The 25363-nt window shown below is 56.1% G+C and overlaps 11 protein-coding genes and 1 non-coding gene across 12 annotated transcripts; 6 read left to right on the top strand and 6 right to left on the bottom strand.

The window, feature by feature from the left end:
• The first annotated feature begins 28 nt into the window (after window positions 1-28).
• L226DRAFT_534926 (PLP-dependent transferase) lies at window positions 29-2381 on the top strand. Its single transcript, XM_067680781.1, has 11 exons — window positions 29-167; window positions 220-346; window positions 412-532; window positions 582-706; window positions 775-1142; window positions 1199-1302; window positions 1352-1458; window positions 1523-1567; window positions 1622-1764; window positions 1826-2008; window positions 2064-2381. The coding sequence occupies exons 2-11, from the start codon at window positions 220-222 to the stop codon at window positions 2145-2147; spliced, it is 1407 nt and encodes a 468-aa protein (XP_067535280.1). The 5' UTR covers window positions 29-167; the 3' UTR covers window positions 2148-2381.
• An 89-nt stretch (window positions 2382-2470) lies between these two features.
• Window positions 2471-4781, bottom strand: L226DRAFT_571006 (uncharacterized protein; the record flags this gene model as incomplete). Its single annotated transcript, XM_067684504.1, has 22 exons — window positions 2471-2713; window positions 2786-2907; window positions 3001-3058; window positions 3115-3142; window positions 3195-3229; window positions 3287-3311; window positions 3368-3468; window positions 3521-3560; window positions 3630-3645; window positions 3705-3716; window positions 3774-3798; window positions 3853-3884; window positions 3940-3965; window positions 4014-4039; window positions 4094-4111; window positions 4166-4175; window positions 4229-4286; window positions 4339-4393; window positions 4444-4511; window positions 4564-4574; window positions 4635-4673; window positions 4759-4781. 22 exons carry the CDS (start codon window positions 4779-4781, stop codon window positions 2471-2473), a joined length of 1071 nt encoding a protein of 356 aa, XP_067535281.1.
• An 819-nt stretch (window positions 4782-5600) lies between these two features.
• On the bottom strand, window positions 5601-6183 carry L226DRAFT_534927 (uncharacterized protein). The gene is made up of 2 exons (XM_067680782.1): window positions 5820-6183; window positions 5601-5766 (listed from the first exon to the last, which is right to left on the bottom strand). The coding sequence occupies exons 1-2, from the start codon at window positions 6019-6021 to the stop codon at window positions 5639-5641; spliced, it is 330 nt and encodes a 109-aa protein (XP_067535282.1). The 5' UTR covers window positions 6022-6183; the 3' UTR covers window positions 5601-5638.
• A 522-nt stretch (window positions 6184-6705) lies between these two features.
• Window positions 6706-6791, bottom strand: L226DRAFT_t126. The gene has a single exon. It is a non-coding gene; the product is annotated as a tRNA-Tyr (tRNA).
• A 370-nt stretch (window positions 6792-7161) lies between these two features.
• On the top strand, window positions 7162-8241 carry L226DRAFT_534928 (uncharacterized protein). Its single transcript, XM_067680783.1, has one exon. It carries the CDS (start codon window positions 7256-7258, stop codon window positions 7901-7903), a length of 648 nt encoding a protein of 215 aa, XP_067535283.1. The 5' UTR covers window positions 7162-7255; the 3' UTR covers window positions 7904-8241.
• A 113-nt stretch (window positions 8242-8354) lies between these two features.
• On the bottom strand, window positions 8355-10312 carry L226DRAFT_612981 (uncharacterized protein). Its single transcript, XM_067686458.1, has 4 exons — window positions 9790-10312; window positions 8917-9731; window positions 8641-8849; window positions 8355-8584 (listed from the first exon to the last, which is right to left on the bottom strand). The coding sequence occupies exons 1-4, from the start codon at window positions 9943-9945 to the stop codon at window positions 8487-8489; spliced, it is 1278 nt and encodes a 425-aa protein (XP_067535284.1). The 5' UTR covers window positions 9946-10312; the 3' UTR covers window positions 8355-8486.
• Window positions 10313-11299: 987 nt separating this feature from the next.
• Window positions 11300-13697, bottom strand: L226DRAFT_523053 (kinase-like protein; the record flags this gene model as incomplete). Its single annotated transcript, XM_067678797.1, has 9 exons — window positions 11300-11947; window positions 12000-12172; window positions 12225-12515; window positions 12712-12826; window positions 12936-13002; window positions 13068-13251; window positions 13326-13395; window positions 13460-13500; window positions 13562-13697. The coding sequence occupies 9 exons, from the start codon at window positions 13695-13697 to the stop codon at window positions 11300-11302; spliced, it is 1725 nt and encodes a 574-aa protein (XP_067535285.1).
• A 2795-nt stretch (window positions 13698-16492) lies between these two features.
• On the top strand, window positions 16493-18011 carry L226DRAFT_534932 (thioredoxin-like protein). Its single transcript, XM_067680784.1, has 5 exons — window positions 16493-16663; window positions 16749-16984; window positions 17090-17288; window positions 17349-17501; window positions 17554-18011. The coding sequence occupies exons 1-5, from the start codon at window positions 16622-16624 to the stop codon at window positions 17662-17664; spliced, it is 741 nt and encodes a 246-aa protein (XP_067535286.1). The 5' UTR covers window positions 16493-16621; the 3' UTR covers window positions 17665-18011.
• Window positions 18012-18312: 301 nt separating this feature from the next.
• On the top strand, window positions 18313-19561 carry L226DRAFT_463244 (uncharacterized protein; the record flags this gene model as incomplete). The annotated part of the gene is made up of 5 exons (XM_067675777.1): window positions 18313-18388; window positions 18444-18639; window positions 18713-18902; window positions 18967-19105; window positions 19191-19561. 5 exons carry the CDS (start codon window positions 18313-18315, stop codon window positions 19559-19561), a joined length of 972 nt encoding a protein of 323 aa, XP_067535287.1.
• A 179-nt stretch (window positions 19562-19740) lies between these two features.
• L226DRAFT_63368 (uncharacterized protein) lies at window positions 19741-20914 on the top strand. The gene is made up of 4 exons (XM_067687113.1): window positions 19741-20299; window positions 20360-20455; window positions 20526-20611; window positions 20664-20914. The coding sequence occupies exons 1-4, from the start codon at window positions 19843-19845 to the stop codon at window positions 20826-20828; spliced, it is 804 nt and encodes a 267-aa protein (XP_067535288.1). The 5' UTR covers window positions 19741-19842; the 3' UTR covers window positions 20829-20914.
• L226DRAFT_534935 (DUF427-domain-containing protein) lies at window positions 20850-22215 on the bottom strand. The gene is made up of 4 exons (XM_067680785.1): window positions 22030-22215; window positions 21716-21968; window positions 21442-21627; window positions 20850-21387 (listed from the first exon to the last, which is right to left on the bottom strand). Exons 1-4 carry the CDS (start codon window positions 22143-22145, stop codon window positions 21172-21174), a joined length of 771 nt encoding a protein of 256 aa, XP_067535289.1. The 5' UTR covers window positions 22146-22215; the 3' UTR covers window positions 20850-21171.
• Window positions 22216-22381: 166 nt separating this feature from the next.
• Window positions 22382-25308, top strand: L226DRAFT_560406 (uncharacterized protein). The gene is made up of 5 exons (XM_067683363.1): window positions 22382-22600; window positions 22650-22742; window positions 22801-24587; window positions 24650-25183; window positions 25233-25308. Exons 1-4 carry the CDS (start codon window positions 22462-22464, stop codon window positions 25130-25132), a joined length of 2502 nt encoding a protein of 833 aa, XP_067535290.1. The 5' UTR covers window positions 22382-22461; the 3' UTR covers window positions 25133-25183; window positions 25233-25308.
• The last annotated feature ends 55 nt before the right edge of the window (window positions 25309-25363 follow it).

A 25363-nucleotide genomic window follows, 5' to 3' on the forward strand; every position in this document is an offset into this window, starting at 1 on the left:
CTCGTCTACATAAGAGCCCGAGGGGCCGAAGTCATCTATCGCTTGTGAACTTGTGTCCCCCGCCCGGATCGATCGGCATCGATAATACATAAATCCAGCTGTAGGTCCTCCCGCTGCGTTGCGCAATACCAACTACATAGACATCCCTTCCTTATCCCGGAGAGAAGGTGAGACTGCACCCATCTCTCACGACGACCTCAGGTCCCTAAAACTCTTCAGATGCCGATCCCCAAACTCAGCCCAACGCCAGGAGAGAGCTATGACGCGAGTCAGAAACCGCCACCGTTCGGACATCCTCTTAAGCAGTACTTCGCTTTGGATGACGACTACGTGAACTTGAACCATGGTAATGAGTCTCTCTCAAACATCCTGTCCACGGCATGTAGGAAACTCTGACGCGACCTGGCCCAGGATCGTACGGGTCGCTCCCTCTCCCACTGATCTTCGCCGTGAACAAATGGAATTATGAGATCGAGCGCAACCCAGACGTCTTTCATCGTCTCACGTACCAATCCCTGTTGGACAAGTCCCGGTAGGTCCATTGCGCTCGTCCGCTGTTCTTGCAGCTAAAGATCTTCTAGAGCGGCGGTCGCGAAGCTGATCGGTGCAGAGACGGACGAAGTGGTTCTTGTACCGAACGCCACACATGCGCTCAACATCGTGCTGCGGAACTTTGAATGGCGCGAGGGCGATCTCCTCATCGGAGGTAGGCAGACCTCCTTTACCTAACTTGCCGCTGCCATTGCGACGGTATCTGACCAGCTGAGTGCATAGCATCTACCACGTATGGTGCCGTGGGCAACACGATTCGCTACCTCGCGGACCGCTCCGAACAGCCACGGCCCGCCATGGTGAACATTGAGTACAACTTCCCGCTCACCCACGCCCAAATCATCGATTTGTTCCGCGCCAAGATTCGGGAGGTCAAGCATACTTACGCCAACGTTCAATTCACGGACGTTCCCCCGCTCTCCGCCGGCTTCGACAAGAATGCTGTCGACAAGAAGAACAAGATCGTCATGGTGATTGACTCTATCACCGCGAACCCTGGCGCCCTTATGCCTTGGCAAGAAATGTGCCGCATTGCGCGCGAGGAGGGTGTGTGGACGGTCGTCGACGGGGCACACAGTATCGGCCAAGAGGTACGCCCATTGATCGTCCGCATCCTTGTCGTGAAACTGATGTTGGCGCTGCTCAGTACAATATCAACTTGAGCGAAGCTAAGCCAGACTTCTGGCTGTCCAACTGCCACAAGTGGCTCTATGCCAAGCGCGGTTGTGCCGTGCTGTACGCTCCCAAACGGTTAGCTTGTTCGGTGGTTCGGTGGTTCAAGCATACTGACGACATGCAGGAACCAGTACATCATAAAGTCATCCATTCCGACCTCTTACGAGTACGTCTCCCCGAGCAGCCCAGCCTTCAAAGAGAAAGGCACAAACTTCGTCATGCAACACGAGTGTAAGTGGTTACCCCACACTGCTTGGACGATTTCAGGGAGGCTCATAGAGCATATCATATCTAGGGACAGGAACCATGGACGAAACACAATTCATCACTGTTCCTGACGGTAAGTCTTCAACTCTGCTGCTTCAGAGCTGCGAATTGATGACGGCTGAGCTAGCGCTCGCCTTCCGCGAGTGGCTCGGGGGAGAGAAGGCGATCTATGACTACTGCCACCAGCTCGCTATGGATGGTGGGAAGAAGCTCGCCGAGGTCGTGGGCACGAGGGTTCTCGATGAGGATGGGGAGCTCACAGCAACCATGGTAAGCTCAAATGTTGCTATGCATCCCAAACCTGTCAACTCTGATCTCTTCCGTCGCACAGTCGAATGTTCAGCTCCCACTTCCGGTCGAGAAGAAGCGCGGTGAGGTATATACCACGGAGCAGCTCTACCAGATAAACAATTTCCTCAAGGAGAAGCTCCTGAAAGAGTGGAAGACGTACGCAGCCCATTATTGGCACAATGGCGCGTGGTGGTGCCGATGCAGCGCGCAGGTCTTCAACGAGGTGCGTCGATCGGATGTCTGGTGCGGAGCCGCGCTGAGGGACAACATGTTCGCAGCTCTCCGACTTCGAGTACCTTGGGAAGGCGTTCAACGCTGTCTGCAAAGAGGCTGAAGAGACCATCCTGAAGAAGAGCGTATAGAGACAAGCATACCACGGGCGTGAATATGTAACAAACAATGCATGGTCATAGACAGAAGAGTATAAGTGCTCACAATGTATCAATGTCAATGTCATACCTGGACGAGGACAATCGTACTGTAGACGGTTCAATTCCTCTCGCAATGAAGTATCTTCTACAATACCTCCTGTTGATTGAGCATATGCATGCGGAGTGCCCTGCGGATGCAACATATGATACACGAACTACTACACCGGACCCGCAACGTCCAGAGGAGACCACCCCAAACCCAGAGAATCCCTGAAAGCGTGACATGAACCCGGGACACCCAACGAAACGTGATGTTAGCTCGTGACGACCATGAACGACTCGGGGGACAGCTTCGAGTCGTGCGCGGACGTTCTGGGGCTCGGGCTGGCAGGCTTTTTCAGCGCTTGTGACTTGAGGCGGTACTTGGATGGCTTCATGAACGCTGCCTCGCGGGCGGTGTGCTCCTCGAACGTGACGGTCGTGTCGCGCTGGATGGCAACGACGATCTCGCGTGAAGGTCCCGGCTGTGATGTGGTCCCCTTGCGCGAGTTTTCGTGCTATCAAAGGCAAGGGAGGTGTGTTAGCCTGATGTAAGTCGAACACGACAAAGGCATGGTCATGGCACGCACGCTTCGACGGGAGAGGCTGTGTGAAGACGTCAGGTTTGGGAGTGAGTTATGTCCGAACTTCTCTGCCGAGTTTCGTAGGCCTTCGCGTGCATTGAGCGTTGAGAGAAGGGAGATGCTGTACACTGTGCGAGGGAAAATGTAGGTGAAGGAAGGGGCGAGTGTGTACCGGTTTGTGAGAAATCGCTATGAACCATAGTGGGCAGATTGAGACTCACTGCGGGAGCCGATGTAGTAGAACATGACATATACAGAGGTGTCGGGGAGAACAATAACCTGCGAGGGACATCAGCTCGCACTCGAGGGTATCAGAAGAACGATTGTGCCCGCACGGTAATGAGCGACAGGACGGAGCAGAACCTGCAAGGTGCGGTAAGTGACGTGATTCGTGGTCGATCCTGTATCAACTCACGTAGTCAACAAGCCCGAATTAATTGTGTAAAATAGCTGTACACATGCAAATCGTGAGCTGCAATAAGCCGTGAAATGTGAGCATACACGTACTAGTTTATTGATCAGGCGATCTGACCTGTGGAGAAGACACGTTCAATGATACAGCATGAGCAGTCAGTTATTCAAGTTTACCCGGTAGAGCCTGTCCGAGACCTGGCAAGCAGGGTAACGAGTGAGCCGCATAGCACCATATCGGTAGTGGCAGTCATCGTGCTCATGGCGATATCAAACGGCTGGGCTGAATCTCAGCGACTTCGTCACAAGTATGAAATAGCGGTGACGTACAGTGAGCTTGCTAAACTCCGAAAGAGCCTTGGTTTGGATACTGTTCGGTCGACATGGATGGGACTGGGGCTCAGAAATTTACTAATACCCCACAAAATGTGCCACGAACCTTTTGACGCATAGCACTATGCCGGCGAATATCGTAAGCCCGGCTCGGGAAGAAGAATAGCTTGCAGGTACTCACGGATTCCAAGGGCTGAAACGACACACTACGACGTTAACACGGTGCGGAAGAGCAATATATCGTACGTACCGAGGTCCGCTGCAACGAAAAGACCCTAGGAGTCTGTTAGTGTCGAGTGCATAGATCATTCCGCCACAGCGGGGCGCACCAGCATGCTAGCCAGAATGTAGCTCTTGCTCACTGCGCCAGTGGTTAAGTCTCGCAGTGCAGCGAGTGAGGAGAGAAGAGTACGCACGTGTCCATATTCGGAACATATAGAACCTATAGACTTTGAGAATAATCAAGAGGCGGCGAATAAGGAATACCTACGACTGAATGATGGCGATGGAACATGCCTAACGGAGCAAGGGCGTTCGGGAGTGTCCTCGCAGAAGTATGAAAAGACTCACGTTGATGATGATCTGGGCCTGTTACATGAAGACATTTAGCACGGCACACGAATTTGCTTGAGTTGGTCTTACATTCGACGTCCTACGAGCAGTCTGTTGAATGTCTTGAATCCGGTGCGAAATAGATTAGCTCACCATGGCAGAGGATCACCACCAAATGAAACCAAATTCTTGTCAACGAGATATTGCCACACTTGCAGAAAGATCGGTCAATGATGCGAATGTCAGGTGACGATACTACTCACTTGACGCGAAGTATAATGCCAGACTGGTCGTATCCAAAGCCCAGATGGCACAAACCTGAACCGAGGTAATCATCTCATGGCTATCTAGAAAGAAGCAGTACTAACCATCACCTTCAAGGACGTCCGGTCCCGCGGATAATGCCTGAAGTACCACATAACTTGTCCGCTGGTGACTACGTGAACGCGTGTGAACTGGGGGCCAAGATCCGGGACCGGGGAACAGACCTCCAAACAAGCTTTCCGATAATACAGTCAGCTGACAAGTTCTCGTGAGGGAAAACATCCGGTGGACTCACCTAGCGGTCACGGTCATCCCTACCATAATCACCCCGATCCTGGAGACCTCGTGAGCGTCCCAAGTACAAACACCTCACGGCGAAAACCTGCGAATCCTCGACTGAGTGACACGGACACACGTACGTTGTATCGAGGAAGGAGGACATGCTGGCAGATGGGCATGGGCAGCACGTCGAGCTGCCAAATGTGCGCGGAGGCAAAGGGACGCGAGGAGAACACCAGGGCGGGGGCGGGGCGATGGGCCACCCGACATGTCTTTAAGCCTCCCGCGCGACGTGTGCAGGGCTGCACAGTGCCCACTTCCGCGATCGAATGAGCTAGCCTGGGAGTCGGTTGCAATCAAATCCACGACCCATATTGGAGCGCCATTTCGGCTGATCTGTTGTGGCCCCCCACGCACGGGTTTTCGTCCATATAGAAAATCCTGCTCCCCCTGTATCATTGTCCGCCCAAGTCGATCGCGCGGCGTATATTATACCTTCAGCGCTTGCTGGCTCTCGACTTATAAGCGTGTAAATCGCTGTCCGCCTCTGGCTGTGGCTGCAAGTGCGGTCGTCAAAATAGAAGGGCTGGCCGCTGAGGACATACTTACTGGACCACGATCAACGCCCGATTGATGGTTCCTTCCCATACCGCTTCGCCGGTGAGGTCTCCGGGAACGGGCGACAACTGGCCGGGCAGTGGCGTTTCTAGGCTAGTAGCAACCAGTAGCACGAGCTACTGGTTATCTCCTTCCCTTCTCACAGAGAGCATCCGCTGAATCGAGAACACGCCCCCGCAGTATGCCTGGTACTGCAAAGAAGCAAGGAAGGAGAGGCGTTGCGATTGACCGTGCGTTTCGTGGGACCAGTCCTGAGCATGCGTACGTTGATTTGCGGGGAAAAGCTTCCAGGCAAGTGGTAATTGAATCGGGCGTGGAATCTTGGCTGACGAATCTCGGTGAGCGGATGCTCCGGATCCGATCGCCTACCGCCACCACACTGTAAGCGGGAGCTCAGCGTGCTCATGATAGTGGCGCACCTAGCCTTTGGACCTCCCAACCAAGCAGAGGTGGCAGCTGCGGAGGATAACACTCTAGTGGTGCGCACAAGTTGAAGCACGTCGGACGTGTTAGTCGCGCCAATGACAAAGGTTGGATGCAAGTCCACTACTAACGGAACGCAAGACTCACAACTATATATCAGGCACAGCGCACCGTCTAGCCGTCCCAAACATCAAGGTCAAGAAGCGTTCGCGGGAGAAACGCCATATACGATGCCCCATATGGTTTGCCGCCAAACAGTTGCGGTGGATACGGAGGGCGGCGGAACGTACCTTGCATGCTCTTGCCACGTCTTCTGTAGCTATTTCAGCGGTGGCCAACACAACGATGTGTAGCATTTGCATTCTTTTGGTGTTAGGAAGGAACGAGGGGGCGAGGCAAACGGTACTGTCGTCCAAGCCTCATCCATGCTTTCTTCAACCATGAAACCAGGAGTGTGCAGGCGACGATCCTTGCCTAATGCTGAAGAGGTCGTCTTAAAGGCTAGGGGATGCAACGGGCAGTAGAACCCGGTACTATCGACTCCGGTACTGCTCCTCGCGCTCATGAAAGGCAACATATTCAGAGTCCTGCAGATCTAACCGTGAGTAACGCCCTCAAGTGGCGCAAGTAGGAACATACCTGTCCGCACAAGGAAGCTGTCAGAGCCAGCAAGGATTACGCGAGGTGCAGGGTCCTGGGTACTACCGGCAATGGATACCCCAATGCCCGATCGTAGGTTATATGCAGATCCGCGTTGAAGTGTGCACGATCTAGAGATAGCTCATCATGTATACACACCTACACCGCGCGCATGAGTCTAGGGGCCATAAGAATCTAACAAACTGCCAACAGTGCATAGAGCTCGAGTCAGCGACATGGACGTATAGTGTCGAATCACGTACTTGAGATAACTTGGAGCTGTTTGAAGCCCGCCCTTTGAGACAGACAATCGGAGAGCCAGAAACAAAAGCAGGGGCTCGGGCATGATTTCAATGCGACTTGGGACATCGTGCACTGGAGCAAAAACACGTCAATTACCTTCCTAGTCCTTCGAGTCGGGGTCGAACCAACGGCCTCAAGATCGCGTGATAACCATTACAGTCTTGCGCTCTTCCAACTGAGCTATCGAAGGGTTGCATAAAAGGGCCTACAGATATATATACTGGTAAGGCTGTTATCTAGGGAAGGTTCGAATGGAACGACGTGGATCATGGACTATGACGGAAGTGTATGGTACTCCAAGCGGCAAGAGGATGGTCTCGCGGGAGGAAGAATGTCGCGAGAACGCCCTGCCCTGCTCCTGTCGCCCGCGCACTAATAAAGCTTAAGACTGGGGATCTGCATCGGCGCGACGGCCAAGTAATATTATGGTACGAGCGTGAAATTCGCGGTTAGCAGCCGAGGAGACGGTGGATGTGACCCCACTCAGTCGGGCATCCGTAATTGGCTCGCAGCTGGGCGGGCATCTCCCCAAAAACCCCACCCATGACTGACCCAGGTTCCCACAAGCTAAAGGCCTAAATACCAGCCTTCGCAACTCTCACCACAACCACAACCATCCCCGCCGTCGATTCAACTCGCACGCTCACCACTACCATGTCCACCGTCCTCCGCAACGTCTCCAAGCACACCCGCTCCCTCTCCGCCGCCTCGCGCAGCGCTCTCATCAGCGCAAAGGCTCCCCGCGCGACCCGTGCCTTCCACTCACCCTTCGCCGTCCTCGAGGCCTCCGAGAGCCCGCTCACCCGCGCGCCCTCGCCTGCGTCCGTCGCACGCGGCCTCTACGAGAAGAACATCGAGTACTCCTCGGAGCCCTTCATCTCTGGCGCAGGCCACCGCACCTACGTCGTGTCCACGCCCGACCCCGCCAACACCCCGTACGAGGTCCCCTCGGGTGCATACCCCACCTCCGCCCCGTACGAGAACTACGCCCGCACCGATTCGCCCTTCCCTCCGAACGCCCAGTACGCGTCGACGGCCCCGGGCCTCGCGCACCCTATCACCGGCAAGGTCCCGCACAACGACTCTGGCGTCGGCGAGAGCGCGGCGATCCGCTACCGGGAGGCCCCCGGGGAGATGCATGCGCGCGGTGGAAGCTATGGCGGCCAGGGTCTCATGGACGCTGCGGGCACCCGCAGGGGCCCCGACGGCGAGCTCCCGGACGTGAACGCCTCCCCCCTCCACGAGAACGCACCCCGTTTCTCGCAGGCCGGTGTCGACAACGCCTGGAAGGAGCGGAAGTGACCTGGGCCTGCACCACGCTAGCGGGCGGTCTCGGAGAGGGTGCCTAGGAGTACTTCCCACCATTTCCCATACGAGTCGCGACTCGTATCATCATCGCTTCGATAACGGGCAGAAGAGGGGTTGACGAGAAAAGGACGTTAATAATCGCAAGTCGCATCTGGAATCCATTCGCGCTGTGTTCTGTATATAATATGTGTGAGGAGTGTACGAGTACGCGTTTGTCACGACCACCATGATAGCAACTGCATATTGTCTCTTGTTACTGAGTTAATCCATAGACTGTACAATGTACATATATCTTGTTGTCATCCACATCACCAGGCGGTACAAGGTTGAGGTTGACTCTATTAAGTTGTGTCTTCTCGTGAACTGACCGCAGCCATGGCGAGACGCGTCCAGGAGCGCGTCGGCTATAGAGCGTACGTACGTATACGTCACCTGCGTCGTAACTCCACCGGCCCGTTGCGGCACGCAGGGCCCGGAACGACGAAGCGTTGCAACCGCTTGCCATGGTGGTGGATCGTGAACACATGAATCGAATTCGTGAACATCGTAAAACAGGGCAGGCATGAACAGTCATTACTTAGAAGGGGAAGCGGGAACGTATAGGACGCGTAGCGCGGTCGAAGAGCTTGTCGACCCGCTCGCGCATCTGGCGGAGATTCTTCCGAGGGCGGATACCTAAACAGAAGACATATCAGTAAGCAACCGGCTCGCTACGAAAATGGGGTACGCACGTCTAGGTTTGGCCTTGACGGGTTCTGGAGCTGCTTGTACGTTACTGCTCTCTGACTCGGTGGGAGAGACTGGGAGAGACTGAGCAGGCTCATCGAGGGCTGCCGCAATGATGGTAGGCTCAATGATGGCAGGCTCAACAGCCTCGGGCTCATCAGGCTCAATGGGCGCAGTAGGACGGCGGGGCCGCTTGCGAGCTTCCTTTATAATTCTATAAACCAACGCGCATCAGGACCGTCCCCCATGTCCGACATACAAACAAAAGTAAATCGACTCACTTGACAATCTGACGACGCTCGCGGAAGAAGTCGAGCGGATCTGGTATCTCGTCCTGCGCGAGGTGTGCAGTCAAGTCGTACCACAGGTCGACGACAGGGAAGAGGGCGGCATCCGCCTTCACTTGCGCACGCAGCGCTTGAAGCCCAGTGGTCGTCTTCAGCGCGCGCAAAGACTCGGCGAAGCTGTCCACGCTCGTGTTCACAGTGGACGCCGTGCCGCCAGGAGCAGACTCACCCGCGTCACCGGTTCCTGTCATCGAGCTCGAATCGGATGGGCCCCAGAATGGCCAATAACGTGGATGCGGGACCTGAGGTGGGATCGGCTGATTCACGAACGACACTACTCCGGGAAACTCAGAGTCCGGGATGACCGGCGGGGGCGGGGGCGGGGGCAGGGGCGGGAGCGCGGCAAGAGCCAGTGATACACGCTCTTTCTCCGCAAGCATCTCAGCCTCCATACGCAGCATAGCGTCTGGATCCAAGCGCGGGACACCGTTGTCCGCGCTGAAGTAAGACAGCATCTGGCTATGTTCGTTCGTTGGAAGAGTGGTCGCCTCGTCCTGGTTCCAACCTCGGGCCGCGGCACGGATGCGCACAGTCAGCGCGGTGCTGTCCCAGTGGTAGCAGTTTGCAAACGGGAAGGACGGCGCTGTGTGGATGGGCGCACGAGCGTCGGGGTGGGTGTTGTTCGGCGCGATAGGCACGCACATCGTTGGTTTGACCTTGCGGGCGGGATCAGCGGGACGGAGGCAGGGCGCGACAGGCATGACGGAGTAACAGAACCATGGCAGGGATGGATGGGGTAGTGTTATGTCCTGCGTCAAGGCCGTGTCAATGGCAAGAAAGATTGAGGAGCGTACTAGGACGACTTACTTGGTCAATGTAGACCAGGTATGTCTTCGGCTGTATGGCCCGCGCAGCATCGATGGCTACTTTGTCTATGCCCGATGCGCTCGCAACAGTAGCGACGGGGTCCATGCGCAGTGCAGCATAGCAGCCTGCGGAGGGGTAGTACCTCGTTCGGGACATTGGGAGATCGGGGGGGTTGGCGATGAAGTTCAGTAGGTGTAGAGGAGTGCTGGGGATCGACGCACGAACTTGTTAACATACATACCTGCGCAAGGGCCATAAAGCCCCAGTAACCCATGGCAATCGCATCCTTTGTCTCTTCACCTCGCCATCACTATCGTCCGCCGTCGGGTGTGCCACTTGGTATTGTGATTGCTCTGCTGAGGCGGCGTTTTATTGTTACATCCCTGATGTGCAGACGGCGCCGCGTGAGATAGCAGATGCAAGTCTTGTCCTTTCAGAAGTTGGATATATCAGAAATCCTCTCCTACGACAGTCTACGACTCGGCAGAGCATGCAGATGATGGGAGAAGCAGGTGGCAGCGGGAGACAAAGGAAGACTAAAAAACACACGCTTGCGCATCACATCACCATTCCCTTCCATAGAGTTCAAGCTACATCCGGGGCACGTAATGCAGCATAGTCGACATCGTTTTCGCACCCAGTCCTTTCGCGCAGCCAGTGTCTATTATGAACTAAACTACTGAACATGCAGGCATTGCGTGGATGCTCGAAAATAAGTGAAAACCAGTCGACAATTCAGCGAGAGATAAGAGAAACAGAGGGACAGGAATAGGGATAGAGATAGACTAGAAGTCCCGAGCGATCTACGCCAGCAGCTGGTATGCATCAAAAACAAAGGACACGGACGATAGCCTCCGACATCGGTCGCAGGTTGGGGAACGTGGGTGACGGACAGCAAGGCGGCCCGCAGCACTGGCTGCTCCGGGCGCAACACAAGTGCAGGAGAACATGTGCGTGGGCACCCTGGTGGGCAGAGGGTGCGAGAAACCGATAGGGCAAGAGAGGAGAGGAAACGATGGAAACGAGCGGCGGTGTCCTTTGGGCCGGAACCAGAGCGTGACGAGGAAGCGCAAGGCGGTATACGTATATTCAAGATCGAAGCTCGAAGCTTGAAGACCGAGACGAGGAGACTTCCGGAAATGCGATATTACGACGGGGCGCCAACCCGGGATAGCAATAGCGAATATACACAAGGCGAATGGAACGGGTATGCAGGCGGTTGTGTGCTAGATGCTGGCTGTGCGAGGTGGTGGTGTGTATGGGGGCGTCGCGGGTCATGAAACGGCCATGAGGATGCGGATAGCGAGATAACTCTCAGAGCAGTTTGATGTCGAATAGGGGTTGCGGTAAGTTAGGTCGTTCATCGAGTCGTCAGAGCCGTCATAGGAGGAAACGCTTGCAAATCTGCAGATGCCATAACATAAGACTTCAATTAGCTTAACATACAGAAACATGAATTGACCCACAGATGATCCGCGCAGCCCGTGCGCGCCGAGGGAATAAAAGTCCTTTATGCCCGACAGCAGAACGCAGCCCAGAATCCCTTCTTCCGCCCCATACCATGCTCGTCCTGCTCCCCGACACGTTCCATCTGCTCCCTGTCGTACACCGTCATTCCGCGTGTCTGGCCGTTCATGCCCTCCTGCCGTGTACCCGCGGTCGTCGTGCCCTCCCGGCTCGCAGTGCCATTCTTGGTCGCGCCTTGACCATACATGAACGAATCTGAGTTGTTGGGCTGCTGAAGAAGACCTGAACCGTTCGCACCTGGAGCACCGTTGGGAGGCACGGGTGACTGGCGACCATACGCATTCGTGCGGTATCCGCCAGAGCTCCCCGGCGCCGCATAGGGATGAGGGGCTACAAGCCCGCTGTCACGCTCTGCGCGTGGAATCTGCTGTTGGCTCTGCCGCCTGCTCTGCGGAGCAAGGGGTTGCACGCTGACATGCTCACGTGAACCGCCACGCGACGCATCGTGAGGCCGGCGACTGCTGCCCTTGACATGAGCAGGTGTTGGCGCCAAGACCAATGGTGATGATGGCGAAGTACCATCCTGGAGAGCATTGCGGGACGACCTGTGAGGACGGTCGCGGTCCCGGCGATGCTCGCGGTGCGGGGTATGGGGGGTACCACCATGGGCCGACGCCAGAAGAGCCGAAGTCTGAACGAGTGGTCAGTGGAGCCAGAAGTGTTAACAACACGAGACAACGTACGTGGCTAGCTTCCCAGCCCTTGCCACCGTTCAGCAGCATCCAGTCGAAGACGCCGTCCTCCGGTTCGCCGAGTGTCTTCAAAACCTTCGTGAAGAGCTCGCGAAGGAAGTCATAATCCGGTGTCTCCTCGAATCCGAGCTTGCGGACATAGTTCATGTAGATGGCAAACTCCTCTGAACACCAGAACTGAGTCGAGCGGCTATATGCGGCAGGAGTAGAACTGACCAGGGAAACCCTCGCAGAGCTCCTCGATGGGTGTGCTCTGCTTCTTCTCTCCGATCTTTTCGTACTTCTGCTTGTTCGTAGCAGCACGAAGACCTTGCCACGGTAGTCCACCCCGCAAGAAGTACATGAAGACGTGTCCGAGAGACTCAAGATCATCACGACGCGATTGCTCGCGGCCCAGGTGCGTATTGATGGACATGTACCGAGCAGTACCGGAGAGCGACTTACGCTCACGGTAGGGAATGTGGACCTTCGTCTTGGGATCACGGTAATGCTTGGCCATACCAAAGTCTGTGATTGCGAGCGTTAGTACAGATCCATTCCTGCGAAGTTGCTACCCGTGACGAAGCCTCAGGCAAGCGACAAGATGAAACAGATTCCTAGAATGGAACGTCGGACGACACCCCGAAGTATGATCGGGGTAGAGATGGGACCGGATTGCAATGCGCAAAGACGTCTTCCAGCAAATGCACGATACAATACGTACCAATGATGTGAATGGTGTTCGCTGTCTTCGTGCCGGGGACACCAATCAAGAAGTTGTCAGGCTTGATGTCACGGTATATAAGAGACTTCTCGTGGATCGACTGCACGCGAGTCACCTGCAGAACAAACGTGCATCAGCCACCTGTTGACCTGAACGCGGATGCGACCAGTTGGCCTGGCCATGGGACCTGTCCAACAGGACATGGGGCCGCCACCGACGCTGACCGTCGGCACGGGCGCCTGGGTGCCGACAGCCGATTGCCAAGCGATAGTGTGGGGATGAACAGCAATGCTGCGAGATGAATGGAGTGCGCATGCAACATGGAGGCCGCTCCAAAGCCTCCTGTCGCCACATACCAGTGCAAGGCGCGGTGCTGGTACGGAACTCTCACCATCTGTTTAGCCGCCATACAGACCGTCTTGATGCTGAACTTGCGGTTGCACATGTCAAACAAATCCTCGAGGTTGGGACCGAGCAGGTCAATGACGAGCACATTGTGGAGACCCTCCTGACCGAAGTAGTGGACCTGGGGAACACCCGCTACGTATCGCGCACGAGAGTCAGTGGGATGATCGTGGCGCCACCCTGTATGTGGGTTTCAAGGAGACACGTACGAGTGCCGTTCAACGTCCGGTACGACCGGTACTCATCGCGCAGCTGTGGGGCCTCAGACTTGCGCGGTTCCTAGTGCGACAAGTACAGTCAGTGTTCGCCCTATACGCTGGGCTCTCAAGAGTGTGTCACGTACAAATTTGATGGCAACAGGCTGGTTGTTGAGCATGTTTGTGCCTAAACAAAGGGACCTATTAGTCGGTTCATAGTGTCTCTCGCGCACCTGGAGTGGACGTACCCTCGAAGACGACACCAAACGAGCCCTCCCCGATCTTCTTTCCGACCCGAAAGTGATTGCCCACGACGCCATTAGAGGTAGCGGACTGGGAAGAGTGGTGTACCGAAGACGATGCTATTACATGAGGAGTAGTCATGCTGGCGAGGTCGGCCGAGGGAGGGAAAGGAGAGGAGGGAGAGGAGGCAAGGCGAAAGAGAACACGGTGAGGAGGAGGAGGAGGAGGGGGAGGAGGATCAAGCAACAGCGCTCTGGCAAGCGGAGTCTCAACTCCCTCTCGGCCCTGCGCCCCTTTTGGGGTGCCACAGGCGCTTCTAACTTTTCCGTTCTCCGCACTCCTTCCACGCATGGCCATTCCAGCCTGCCGCTGTTCAGCTTGTTTGAATATACTCATTTATCCTCCCATGACATCCCATCTATCCCTGGCTGTGGTTTGTGGTTGAATGCACCTGCAAGCCACGGAGGCATTTGAAGTTGCCTCCCGCCCTGCAAGAACGCACGCTGTTCTGCCGCATCCAAGGATCATATACTACGTCAGTGCAGCCCTCTCACGACACAAACTTCAGGCACTCACACTCCAACCAGCGGCATTTTTTGGGCATGCCATTTAACGCAGAATCGTGAGAGCGTAGCTCCCGAGCTCTCCGACGGGTACTGCGTGTGCAGGGGTCGAGTGACCTCCGGAAGGGCTCGGATTGCTGATGGATGGCGGCCTGTTATGAAGCAGATGAGCGGACGTGCACGACTTCGTGCATGAATCTCTGCGTCGGACCAGGTTGTTGCAGTTGGTGCATGGCCTTCGTCTTCCCAGGTCAAAGTTTATCTTGCAGTCGCCGTACACTTCTCGTCATCTCCGATACACCTCGGCGGGTGAGTGGAGGCGGCGGACTGCTCCCGTATGCTTCGAATTCGGAATGTATACGATCTTCTGTGAAGAAGCTGCAGGAGGTCGAAACGTCGCCGCAGCTGGAGAGTTAAAACACTCCAGCAAATTGCAACGCTCCAGCGAACCGGTGAGCCCTCAACCAACGTCTTTGAAGGAATGGTCCGACGGAAGCCGTTACTCACATTCAGACATGTTTAGTCGTTAACGTAACGTGCATCAGGAAGGAACGGCATGGTTTGAACACTGAACGCCGAGTCGCCGACGTTACCTTCACTTGGGTTTTCTCCTCGAAGGTTCCGTCTGCACTCCGACTCTTGATTCCCCGCCACTATCACGGTGCGTGTGAATGAGGTGTAGTCGTGCTAACGATGCAATTTCCTGGAGTCCTGCGGGCGTAGAAGAGACGTCTGTCCCAGTCTATGGTCCTAAGGAATCCAGTTCAAGCAGTGCATGTGGCAGAACTGTAGGGGTGACCAAGCCAGACCCAGCAAGGACCCAAGAGCCACATTTCGTGAGGACGGATCTCGTTAGGATTCCCAACCACATCATTGACACGTAAGTAGGCCACTCTCGTCTCCTCTAGATGTGTTGCTGATCAAGACCCCGACTTATGACAGGAGGCAACGCAGTTCAAGGAGCCCAGTCGATGTCGATAAGGGTCGTACGGTCGCGAAGTTGTAATAATGGTGGCTCACTAAGGTGTCAGCAGCACAGTTATGTGGATGCAGCCCCCAGGGAAGGCCGAGGCCGAGCCGTATGAGTACGATCCTGCCTAATGGAAGCCTGGGCCTTTGTCAAACAAGGAAGCGCTGTGTCACGCGTCAAGGTGTGCAGAAATATGCCCAGGAGCTCACCTGGCGTCCATTTCCCGAGCGGTGTCCCTGAAGTCTGACCGAACCACTCATCTGCCGACGTTTGGTCGAGTGGGCGTCCCGTTGGACTAAATGGGGCATCGGGAGCACGGACCATAGTCAAGGTTGACTCAGGGCTAGTTCTTCTTCGGCCATGTCAAGGTCGTGTTGTCTCACCTGCCGCTCGAGGCTAGCAGTCAGCCCTCTGGTACCCGTAGCGATTGCTCTCGCCTTATGGCGTGCAAAGGGTTGCGTAAGGACGATTCGCACCGCCTTCCACCGCCTTCCCTCGCACTCCCACGAGCGTACTACGGTCCATGTGGTTGTTGTATTGCTAAGTTACCAGTCTGCATAACATCCGGATATCCACAACTGATCAATGCATGGTGTGTATCCAGAGTTAACCACGCAGCCAACTACTTGTGACCGCAGTGTTTACCTTCAACGGGACGTAGACGGAAGGATCCTCGCGTAAAAAGGCGGGGGCCCGTTTGTAACCTCCACAGTCGAGGCGCGTGCGGTACTCCGGCCCAACGTTCTGGCTGTGGCGGGCTGCGCACGGTAATCCCATCTCGGTGATAAGCAGCCACTTGCCACTTGACTGCCACCGTGAGGGCGAGACAGATGGAAGATGTTCAGGTGTTTCGAACACTTAGTAATTCGACGGTCCATGGACCGAAGGCGATTGCCACCTGCTGGAAGATTGCAGGAGCATGCATTGGTCACCTCTTCCCACATCGCGCGACGGGAGGGGAACTTGAAGATAAGCCTTCGTGCGATGAAGGCTTGTTTGTCCTGCTCTTGGAAGTCCCTCAACACGATATTTAGAGAAGCCTGTCGGCGCAGACAATGTCCACAGTTCACTGGTTGAGGATAGAGTTGTGGAGGAAGGAAGGAAGGTCCGAGGCCGAGCCGCTTCGCGCGGGAAGCGTGACATGGCGCAAGGCTCCGAGGGGCGTCACGCCATAAGTGACATGGTGTGACGGCGCCTTACTGAGTAAGAGCAGATCACCGGAGGCGGCGCATGCACATCTCAGATGAGTGTGCTCACCAATCCTCCCCCGCGCTATTTGTAACACCCCCTCCCTCGTCCACCTCATATATACGCCCCAGCGCTCTCCTCGTCCGTCTGCTACCTTTGCTTTCTTTTCACCCCTGTAGGTTCTCTTCCCGCTACACTAAGCACCCCCATCCTCTCCTATCGCTTTTCCGAGCACCCGGACCGACTCGCACGGCTAAACGAGCGCGATCGCACCCAGGAACACGCACACGAACATACGGACAGAGATACAGGCTTCAGACTAATAACTGCGCGCACACCACGACATGCAGCCAGGCGTGATTTCGCTTGTAGTCATCTCGGACATCGTACGTGCCCCTCTTCTCGCTAAGGCAGCCCCGCCGCGGTCCGAAGAAGCGGAGACTTACATCCGGGCTCTATCTCAATCTTTAGGTTTGCCCGTGGTGCTACATCGGGCAGCGCGAGTTGCAGAAGGCCATTCGGGATGTCACAGCGGAGTACGACTTAAAGATCAAGGTCGAACACCGTCCGTACTTATTGCACCCGTCCATGGAGGAGACCGTGACGCTCGACAAGCGGACGTGGTATTTGGAAAAGTTTGGCCAGGAGAAGGTGGAACAGATACAGTCCATGGTTGAGTCCCGCGCGAAGGAGGTCGGCGTTGAGATGTGAGTGACTCAACTGTTTATTGCATCCTCGGGCTTGCCCCCGACCCCTTTCCATGACGCTATCGCACTCCTGCTCGTGTAATCGCGCGCTGACTATCTGTGCAGTAACTTCGACGGCACGGTCTCCCAGACCATCCGTGCGCACCGTCTCAGCCGGAAAGCGTTTGAGCTCGGCGGTCAGGAGATGCAGGAGAAGTACATGGACGCCATCTTCCACGCGTACTTCACCGAGGGCAAGAACATCAGTGACTACGAGGTCCTCGGTGAGCTGGCCGAGCAGGCTGGCATCATGTCGAAGGAGAAGGTACGCCGATTACGATTACGTCAGGCAAGGATATGATGACCTACACGAGATCCCACACAGACTGCTGAGTTCCTCGACTCGGACGAATTTCAGGAGGAAGTTGAGCACAACGCGACGGACGCGCGGAAGAAGGGTGTTACTGGCGTGCCCTTCACAATCATCAATGGGCGGTGGGCGGTCAGTGGCGGCCAGTCGTCGGAGGTGTACGCCCAGGTGCGCGGCAGGTGTCTTTGTCATCCGTCGTAAGCTGACGATAAGTGCATAGATCTTCCGCAAGCTCGCCGGCAAAGGCCCTCTCCACCCGATCCCGACTGCCCCCAGCTGTGGCGATGGTACCTGCCCTGCTGCGGCGGCAGCGGCCGCCGTCAAGTCCTGAGTTTGGGCTGATTCCTCTCGTGCGTGCGATATCTTGCGACAGAGCAATTACCGGCGTTCCTTCACCCTCTCCTTATCCGCCCGATATCCATACCTCATTTGCGTTTGGCTTCCTATCTCAGCGACATTGTCATCCGCTTGCCATGCGTCACATTCCTGTTGTGTTGTACACTATCCGTTTGCGGTGGACCTGTTCTACGTTATTATCTTGTGTGGGAGTTGGCGTTTCTATACACATCTATTGCAGCGTACACGCTTACTTTGTCGCACTTATAACGACTCCCATGCGGGGTCGGTTGATTGCAAACCGGACCGCGGTAGACTCAGAGATGCTGACAAGAATGCCGCGAGGCCGTGGCCGAGCTGTCGCGAGTGCGCAAGCTGCGGGCGCTTGGACTCATTCGCAGGTGGAAACGTCCCTCCGTGACGTCACCTGAGCAGACACCCGGTGATGTAGCCTGGGCTGGCTGCAATTTGTGCTGGGCCCATAAGACCTTCCGGCACCCATGCTGTCCCTACACCCGCTCTTAGCTTCTGGCAGCCTCAGTCGCGGTGTGTCCTGACTTCTTCAGCCCCCCCCCCCTCCCAGTACCCAATCTACACGCCATCAATATCCATTCGACTTTCACGACCTACGAATCTTGGTAAAATGTGGTTTCTACCGCACCAGCACCATCACTGGTTCTATGTCTGGATACCCCTTGTTGGGTCATTCATGTGGTTCGGTACGCACATCGCCCGGTTCTTATCACCACTCTAGGCTTACCATTGAACGGTCAGCCACGCTCTGGGCTATGCTCATAACATGGCTCGCGCAGGGGCGGCCACACTACGTCTCAATGGACGGCAACATCGCGTATATATCGGATGTGGGCGCAGACATCCTCAAGCCGCTCTTCATAGTGGGGTGCGCCATTACGGGAGTCTCGTTCTTCTTATCGTTGAGCATTGAACGATGGTTGAGGCATCAGGGCCGGTACGTCTCGTGTCCTGCGGTATCTGGTGGCGTCTTGGTGAACCTTGTCGCTGACATGAAGTGTGTCACGTAGACTCTTGCCCAACATGCGCAGGAGGGAACGCGTGCTCTCGTCCCTAGCCATCTTAGGGTCCTTCATCGGCGGGTGTGGACTTATCCTTCTCTCCATTTTCGATACGAAACGGTTCACCAGTCTACACCGTGTCTTCCTCCTCGTGTTCATTGTGGGAGTTGGTCTCAGCGCAATATTCACCGTTGTCGAGGTGCGTCTGACGCGTAGGACTCTCACGGAGACGCGTACGTTGGCTGACATACATACGGGAACAGTATCATTGGATTAGTCGTGATTTCGACGAGGTCCGGAAGCTTCGCGCAGCTTATATCGCTAAGGGCGTGATTGCTGGCATCCTCATCCTGCTCGCAATAGTGTTTGCGGCCCTGCTCTTCACTATTACCGACGCTGGAGGTGAGCAACCTTTGCTACTCCCTTCGGGTCCAAGTGGGAAGCACACACATGATGCTTATGGCTGACACCCTTCCCTACTGTACAGCCGTCGTAGAGTGGACCATCGCCTTCGGATACACGTTCTACCTCCTCACCTTCTTCTGGGACCTCCGAATGTCCAAAGGCGTGCACCGCGGTGAATTATCACGCCAGCGCCTCATCGCTATGAAGCAAAATGGCCAGAACGTGACTGCGATGCGCGAAGCAAACGAGGCTGGTGGAGGCAACTTGCCCGCAAGCATGAATCAGCCTAGCCAAGCTTATCCTGATGGTACCACCGGATCGAACGGATACACGGACACGACGCAGGCAGGGAATGGTCACGCAACGTATGGCACGGGACAGAGCTACCCCACATCGACATCTCCTGCTAACGGACGTGCCGCGAACATAGAGGGCGCAGGGTATGCCCGGTGATAGACGAACATTTACCATACGAGTCGACACGCTTGCTGTATAATACCGTACCTTGGAATCCGCATTCGTAGCTACGCAATCAGTACCCCATCTAATTCACAATTGAGTAATGTTCCAACTCACTTTCCATCTGACCAGACTGGAGCTCGGGAGCAATGGGCGGTTGTGAGCGCTCCATCTCAGGCTGAACGTTGAACTCTACTTCACCGCTCATCGTCATCGACTAGGGCTACACTGAGACTCGCATCCCACTCCGCCGCTCAACTTCAGAATAGCACACTATGTCACTGACACCAGCAAGCCCACCCCGCACACCACGCACCCCGCCATACACTCCAGGAACCCCGCACGCGCCCCATACACCGCTAGCCCCAGGCTCGCGCAACGCGTCGATTCCCCGTCCACCCGCCTCGCCTCTCCGACGCCCTGCCTCACAAGCATCTCTTCGCTCCGCTGCTCATCCGCCCCAAGCCTCCTCTTCTGCATCTGCTTCCGTGGTGGCAACACGCCGTACCTCAGGACACGGGCTGCCGGGCTCTGCCCCTGGGTCAACGACAGCGCTGGGATTGGAGACGGGAGGAGCGGCGGGAGCGAGACATACGAACGGGTCTGGTACCGTGCCAGGGACGCCGCAGAAGGTGAGGGCGAGAGATTTGTTGAGGAAACATTATGGGCTTGGGTTGGGACCCCCTCCGCCGCTGGGAAGCGGGAAGAGCAGTCATGACCCCATGGACTTCGGTAAGTATCCTCCCCAATCTTCATGGTATAATAGGCGTTCGAGTTCACCGTGCACTGTAGATTCGCCCGTGTTCGATGCACGCGCGTACTACGAGCAGTTGATTACTACTTCGTCACTGCCGACGCTGCTGAAGACGGAGAATGACTTGCTGACAGGTTCGTATCGTCCGAATGCGAGCCGCTACGATAATGCTTGCTTATGGAGGTGTGGCACAACTGATTACAGAGATGCGGCAATTGGATAGTGAGCGGCAGAGCTTGGTGTATAACCATCACCATGAGCTCATCGCCGCCAGCGATACCATTGCTGCTGTGCGTGCTTCCCTTCCTTTTAGTCGAATGCCAACTTACTTGCGAGATGTAGATGAAGTCCCGAGCGGAAAACCTCGACGCGGACCTCGATCTCTTGCGCGCAGCGTTCTCTGAGATTTCCCGTCTGTCTGCAGAGATTGCAGTAGAACGCCAGTCGCCTACAGATCAACACCCACCGCAGCTGCCTCCAACACCAGTTTCATCGGCACCCTCATAGTCCGCCTAATATCACCGCCATAGGTGTATATACCTTCCCTCGAAGATATCCGCGCAGTGCCGCCCATCCATATTGCTATCGCTATGTATTGCTTTCCCGAGGCCTTCTTCCAGACGTTTGGATCTATCGGAGAGAACACAGGAAGCCAGTTGCGTCTAACTATGGTGTGGGATGTTTGATTGCCTAAGGTGAGTTTCCAAGCATATGTGGCTACATTGACAAGGTACGAAGCATTACGAGAGCAGTGCGATTTACAAGAACCCAACTAATAAAATGTCCTTACGTGTGTCCGAGTGTTATATCATACAGGGGTACCTTCATCACGCGGCGCGAACCTCCTCGTTCATACGGGTACGATCGCGCTGGCGCGCTTGCTCGCCCATGGGCTCTCGGGCCGGGGCTGTAGCTCGCCGTCGACGTAGATGTCGACCTTCTCGTTGTAGAAGGCGACACAGCCCTTGACCTCCGCGCACTCAAGCTGCGGGGTGCGGTACCACCAGACAATGTCTTCCACAACTTCGCCCGAAGGGAGGCTGACGTTGTAGTAGCTCGCGATGCCCTGCCCGCGAGACCGTGAGCACCAGTCCATTGACAATGCGTGACCTAGGCGCACCTTGTACGGGCATTGTGTGCTGGTCTCTGACGGCAGGAGGAGCTCAAGCTTGCAGTCAGTCTTGGGGATGTAGTACCTGATGGGGAGGCTGGTCTCGAACAGGAGCCGCGGCCGCGTCGTGTTTGCCACCTCGACCCCATTGATCTCGACGCGGACGTGCCTGGACGAATGCAGGACGTCGACTCTCTGCAAGGCACCGGGTCAGCGCCAGCGGGCTATTTTCAGCCCCTCCCTGGTGTCGCGGACATGAAGCTGGGGTGCGTGGCTGACGCACCTTGTACGGGTCCTTGGGGTGCACGTAAATCTGCTCGTCCTCCTCGAACCAAGCGTCCATCTCGGAGAACTCAAGTTGGATGAGCCCGTCAAGCTCGTCGTCGTGGTAGAGCGTCGCCGCAGCCTCCGCGCGGCGGTTCCCGACGACGATGTCGTAGATGTGGTGTTTCTGAGACTGAAAGGCATCCGCGAGGTACTTCTGTGGCACGTCCTTTGTCTTGAAGAAGTAGTATGGATAGTGGGGCTTTAGCCAGCTTAAAGACAATGTGCATAAGCGGACAAATTCAGGAGATTGCGCTGGCAGGGATGACGTACACCAGTAGCGCATCTGTAGTGTCGACAATGTACTCGCCGCCGAAGAGGACACGGACTCGCTTTGGTGAGGACTCGATGTGTGGAAGCTGAGTGAACGGGAACTTGAGAGCAGCCATAGCGATAGACTGTGCACTGTACGGAACGATGAGGTTGAGAAGAAGTGGCCTCGGCTGGAGTGCTGGCTGCGCGGAAGCTGAGTGTGAAGGGCTGACAGCCGCGGGTACATGCTCAAACGCCGGCGCGCCTCAATAGACGCGATCACGTGGACAGCGGGCGCGAAACACGTGGGACGCGTAAACAGACACAGCACATTGATCATGATGTGCGCTAAACACCAAGTATCGTCCTTTCTCATCCTTACCACTGCCTGTTCCGCTCCGCCCCATCTCTGCTCCCGCGACGTCGAAGTGTTTCTCTGTGAACGCTACTGGGATGGCGTACGACGATGGATACGTGGAAGACAGCGAGGGAGAGGAGTCCATGGTGCTTGAGCCGCGACGAGGCAACCCTGGGGCAGGCCTCCCACCGCCTCCCCGATTGCAGCTGCCTGGTCGTGCGGCAAACGAGACAGGTGAGTATACATACCGCGTGAAATATGTTATGATGCAAGCTCCTATCAGTGTCCACTGTCCAAACTGCCAACTTCACCGACCTTCCCACCGGTCCCAAGCAACGTGCTCCCCAACCACCGAAAGGCCGTCAGGACACGACAGGTGCGCTATATTCCCCCTATATGCGTTTTCGCATGCCAATTGGACATCATTCTCGTAGTCTCTGAGATACAAACGGCCAACTTCACTGCTGATCGTTCGGTGGTTTCCGACATATCTTCCTTCAGCCCTGCCATGCGCCCTGGCATTTCAAGCATACAGACGGCAGGGACATCTGGCGTCGCTGCGACTACAGACAGCTCTATTTCTACGTCATCCTCCATCCAACCGGCCCCGAGGCCGAGGCCAAAGCCGCGTCCTGTTAAGCGGAAGGACCCAGCGAATCCCGCGTCATCCATCTCTAACAGCACTCCTGCAAGCATCGCCTCTTCTTCGGCGAGCACGTCCGTCTCTTTTCTCAATCCCATGCCCCCGCCCCCATTGCCAGTGCAGCCGCCTCTTGCATCGTCGTCCTTCCCTCCGACTGCACCCACCGAACTGGCCACGGATGTGTCCCAGAGGATATCTGATAGCGGAGTGGAGATGGGGAACTTTTCGATGATGGGTATTGCTGATCGGGCGAAAATGCGCTCTCGGGCACGCTCTCAGGCGAAAGGCAAGCAGGTTGCGGTCCAGGACGACGTGATCGAGTTGTCCTCGTCGGATGACGAGCTGTCCTTCCTCCCTCCTAGTAAGTCGAAAGCTCAGCCAAAGGGGAAGAAGACTCAGGAGAAGGCCAAGGAGAAAGGGAAGAAGGCAAGGGACTCGTCGAAACCGTCTCCCAAGAAGCGAGCCAAGACGACGCATGAGCCGGATGGTTTCGAGTCGGACGTGGATACCATCCCGATGCCTACCTCAGACTTCCCCATTTCCCCGCACATTCCCCCACACGTATCACATGGGAGCTCGCAGCTACCACCCTCTGACCCTCCCCCTCCCCCCTCAACGTCCGGATCATCGTCCTCTCGCTCCGTGCCAAGGACCTCTCAGGACCTTGGCGGCGCGAGCAGACGACGAGATGAGTCTCCATTCTCTTCGCCTCCACCGCTCATGCCGCGGAAGCGGAAGCGGCCACCACCTGCGCTGGCCGCGCTTGCAGACGAGTCCGACTTCGGCGCGGATGAAGACAGCGTCTTGGTAGGTACAGACGCTGCTCCCACCGCGGCCAAGACGCAGAAGAAGGCCAGACGGCCACCCGCACCCGCACCCGCGCCACTCCCTTCCCCGAGTGTCGTGCCCGAGACGCAGCCTCCTCCAGTGAAGCCGAAGCCGGCGCGCCGGAAGCGCAAGGATGCTGAAGAAGACGATGAGGATTGGGCTGCCGGGCCAGTCGAGAAGCCTACGAAGAGTAGGAAGAAGGCTCGCACGGAGGAAGAGGATGAGGACGAGTGGGCAGGAGACGAACCATCAAAGTCGAAGGCGAAGGGCAAGAAGGGTGCGAAGAAGGCCGCAGCGAAGGAGAAGGCACCGCCAAAGGAGAGGCCTGCAAGGGCCAAGGCCAAAGCCAAAGCGGGTGCAAAGGACAAGTTGCCGCCGAGCAAGGAGATCATTGAAGACTCTGACGTCGAGGCGGAGCTGGAGCTGACCAAGGACAAGGAAGAGGAAATGATGCCTCCTCCGCCGGTACCGGCGCCTGCTTCGAAGCGCAGAGAGAAAGAGAAGAACCCGTCCTCATCCGCCACCTCCGCCAATGATGTCCAGCCGGATCCTAAGGATGCCCCATTGGATGCCCCTGCCTTGAAGAAGGGCAAGGGCAAGCAGCGTGCAGTCGTCCTTTCCGACGATGAGGACGACGGCGCAAACGCAGCCGACATCTCAACCAACACGATCGCCACCGATATTGATGCACCTGCACTAGCCCCACAGAAGAAGGGACGCAGGTCATCGGGAGGCGAACAGGGCTCAAAGGTGAGTCTTCATTCTGGACACCATCCACGCGCAGGCATCGCTCAATGACACGAATGATGTAGGAAAACGATGTTCCCGAGAGTCCTGCCCGCGCAGTGAGCAAGTCTTCAGCGGCCAGTCCTTACAAGCCTGTAATGCCCGTGACTCCCAACGCGAACGCCGGTCGCACCAGCTTCACCAATACCAACCGCACATATACCATCAGCTCTAAGAAATCGACACCTATGTCGGAGCTCATCCGCAAGGTTTCCTCCCTCCCGAGTTCTCCATTTCCTCAGACCTCGCGTCCGACGTACTCTCCGCTCGCGAAGGCGTCGAAGAGCATGCTCCGGCGGATCGCCCCGTTGCACCCGAACCGACGGACGCCGCCTCCTCCACCGCCTAAGGCACCTCCGAAGCCAAAGAGCAAGAAGATGCTAGAGCTCGAAGAGAAGTGGGAGTTGGAGCTTGAAGAAAGCGTCGAAGGGTGGTATGCGCTGCCTGAGGAGGAGCGGGCTGCGCTGAGGAGGGCGAAGAGAGATCACGAGTTGGGTTACGAGGATTGATGTTATCCAACCTCAATATGTTGCTGCAGTTTGTTTGCACCGTTGCTATCCGTGAGTTCGTGTCCCTCTGGAACGTGTACGATTTTGACGCGAGTCGTAGGCTACTTTGTTTGTATCAATCGACCGTGTATTGTATCATCATTCTTAGTATCGAGTATTCAGGATGTGATCGGAGTTCAGTGTGACTATAGCAGTTCTGTCTTCATTCGATCAAGTGAGGCTGGTATGCAT

Source organism: Lentinus tigrinus (assembly GCF_003813185.1).
Source record: "Lentinus tigrinus ALCF2SS1-7 unplaced genomic scaffold L226scaffold_12, whole genome shotgun sequence".
NCBI classification, from domain to species: Eukaryota; Fungi; Basidiomycota; class Agaricomycetes; order Polyporales; family Polyporaceae; genus Lentinus; species Lentinus tigrinus.

What these genes read in the sequence shown, in the direction of transcription:
- L226DRAFT_534926 (XM_067680781.1), top strand. Translation starts at nt 220, where the DNA reads ATGCCGATCCCCAAACTCAGCCCAACGCCAGGAGAGAGCTATGACGCG. An exon ending in GGGCGATCTCCTCATCGGAG is followed by an intron (nt 707 to 774) that starts GTAGGCAGACCT and finishes CTGAGTGCATAG; the next exon opens with CATCTACCACGTATGGTGCC. An exon ending in CTTCGTCATGCAACACGAGT is followed by an intron (nt 1,459 to 1,522) that starts GTAAGTGGTTAC and finishes TATCATATCTAG; the next exon opens with GGACAGGAACCATGGACGAA.
- L226DRAFT_534927 (XM_067680782.1), bottom strand. Translation starts at nt 6,021, where the DNA reads ATGCAAATGCTACACATCGTTGTGTTGGCCACCGCTGAAATAGCTACA. An exon ending in GGCTAGACGGTGCGCTGTGC is followed by an intron (nt 5,767 to 5,819) that starts CTGATATATAGT and finishes CTTGCATCCAAC; the next exon opens with CTTTGTCATTGGCGCGACTA.
- L226DRAFT_534928 (XM_067680783.1), top strand. Translation starts at nt 7,256, where the DNA reads ATGTCCACCGTCCTCCGCAACGTCTCCAAGCACACCCGCTCCCTCTCC.
- L226DRAFT_612981 (XM_067686458.1), bottom strand. Translation starts at nt 9,945, where the DNA reads ATGTCCCGAACGAGGTACTACCCCTCCGCAGGCTGCTATGCTGCACTG. An exon ending in ACCTGGTCTACATTGACCAA is followed by an intron (nt 9,732 to 9,789) that starts GTAAGTCGTCCT and finishes GCCTTGACGCAG; the next exon opens with GACATAACACTACCCCATCC. An exon ending in GAGCGTCGTCAGATTGTCAA is followed by an intron (nt 8,850 to 8,916) that starts GTGAGTCGATTT and finishes GTTGGTTTATAG; the next exon opens with AATTATAAAGGAAGCTCGCA.
- L226DRAFT_534932 (XM_067680784.1), top strand. Translation starts at nt 16,622, where the DNA reads ATGCAGCCAGGCGTGATTTCGCTTGTAGTCATCTCGGACATC. An exon ending in GCATCATGTCGAAGGAGAAG is followed by an intron (nt 17,289 to 17,348) that starts GTACGCCGATTA and finishes GATCCCACACAG; the next exon opens with ACTGCTGAGTTCCTCGACTC. An exon ending in CGTCGGAGGTGTACGCCCAG is followed by an intron (nt 17,502 to 17,553) that starts GTGCGCGGCAGG and finishes ATAAGTGCATAG; the next exon opens with ATCTTCCGCAAGCTCGCCGG.
- L226DRAFT_63368 (XM_067687113.1), top strand. Translation starts at nt 19,843, where the DNA reads ATGTCACTGACACCAGCAAGCCCACCCCGCACACCACGCACCCCGCCA. An exon ending in TCATGACCCCATGGACTTCG is followed by an intron (nt 20,300 to 20,359) that starts GTAAGTATCCTC and finishes CGTGCACTGTAG; the next exon opens with ATTCGCCCGTGTTCGATGCA. An exon ending in CCAGCGATACCATTGCTGCT is followed by an intron (nt 20,612 to 20,663) that starts GTGCGTGCTTCC and finishes TGCGAGATGTAG; the next exon opens with ATGAAGTCCCGAGCGGAAAA.
- L226DRAFT_534935 (XM_067680785.1), bottom strand. Translation starts at nt 22,145, where the DNA reads ATGGCTGCTCTCAAGTTCCCGTTCACTCAGCTTCCACACATCGAGTCC. An exon ending in ACCCCAAGGACCCGTACAAG is followed by an intron (nt 21,628 to 21,715) that starts GTGCGTCAGCCA and finishes GGTGCCTTGCAG; the next exon opens with AGAGTCGACGTCCTGCATTC. An exon ending in GCACACAATGCCCGTACAAG is followed by an intron (nt 21,388 to 21,441) that starts GTGCGCCTAGGT and finishes TCTCGCGGGCAG; the next exon opens with GGCATCGCGAGCTACTACAA.
- L226DRAFT_560406 (XM_067683363.1), top strand. Translation starts at nt 22,462, where the DNA reads ATGGCGTACGACGATGGATACGTGGAAGACAGCGAGGGAGAGGAGTCC. An exon ending in AGGCCGTCAGGACACGACAG is followed by an intron (nt 22,743 to 22,800) that starts GTGCGCTATATT and finishes TCATTCTCGTAG; the next exon opens with TCTCTGAGATACAAACGGCC. An exon ending in GAGGCGAACAGGGCTCAAAG is followed by an intron (nt 24,588 to 24,649) that starts GTGAGTCTTCAT and finishes CGAATGATGTAG; the next exon opens with GAAAACGATGTTCCCGAGAG.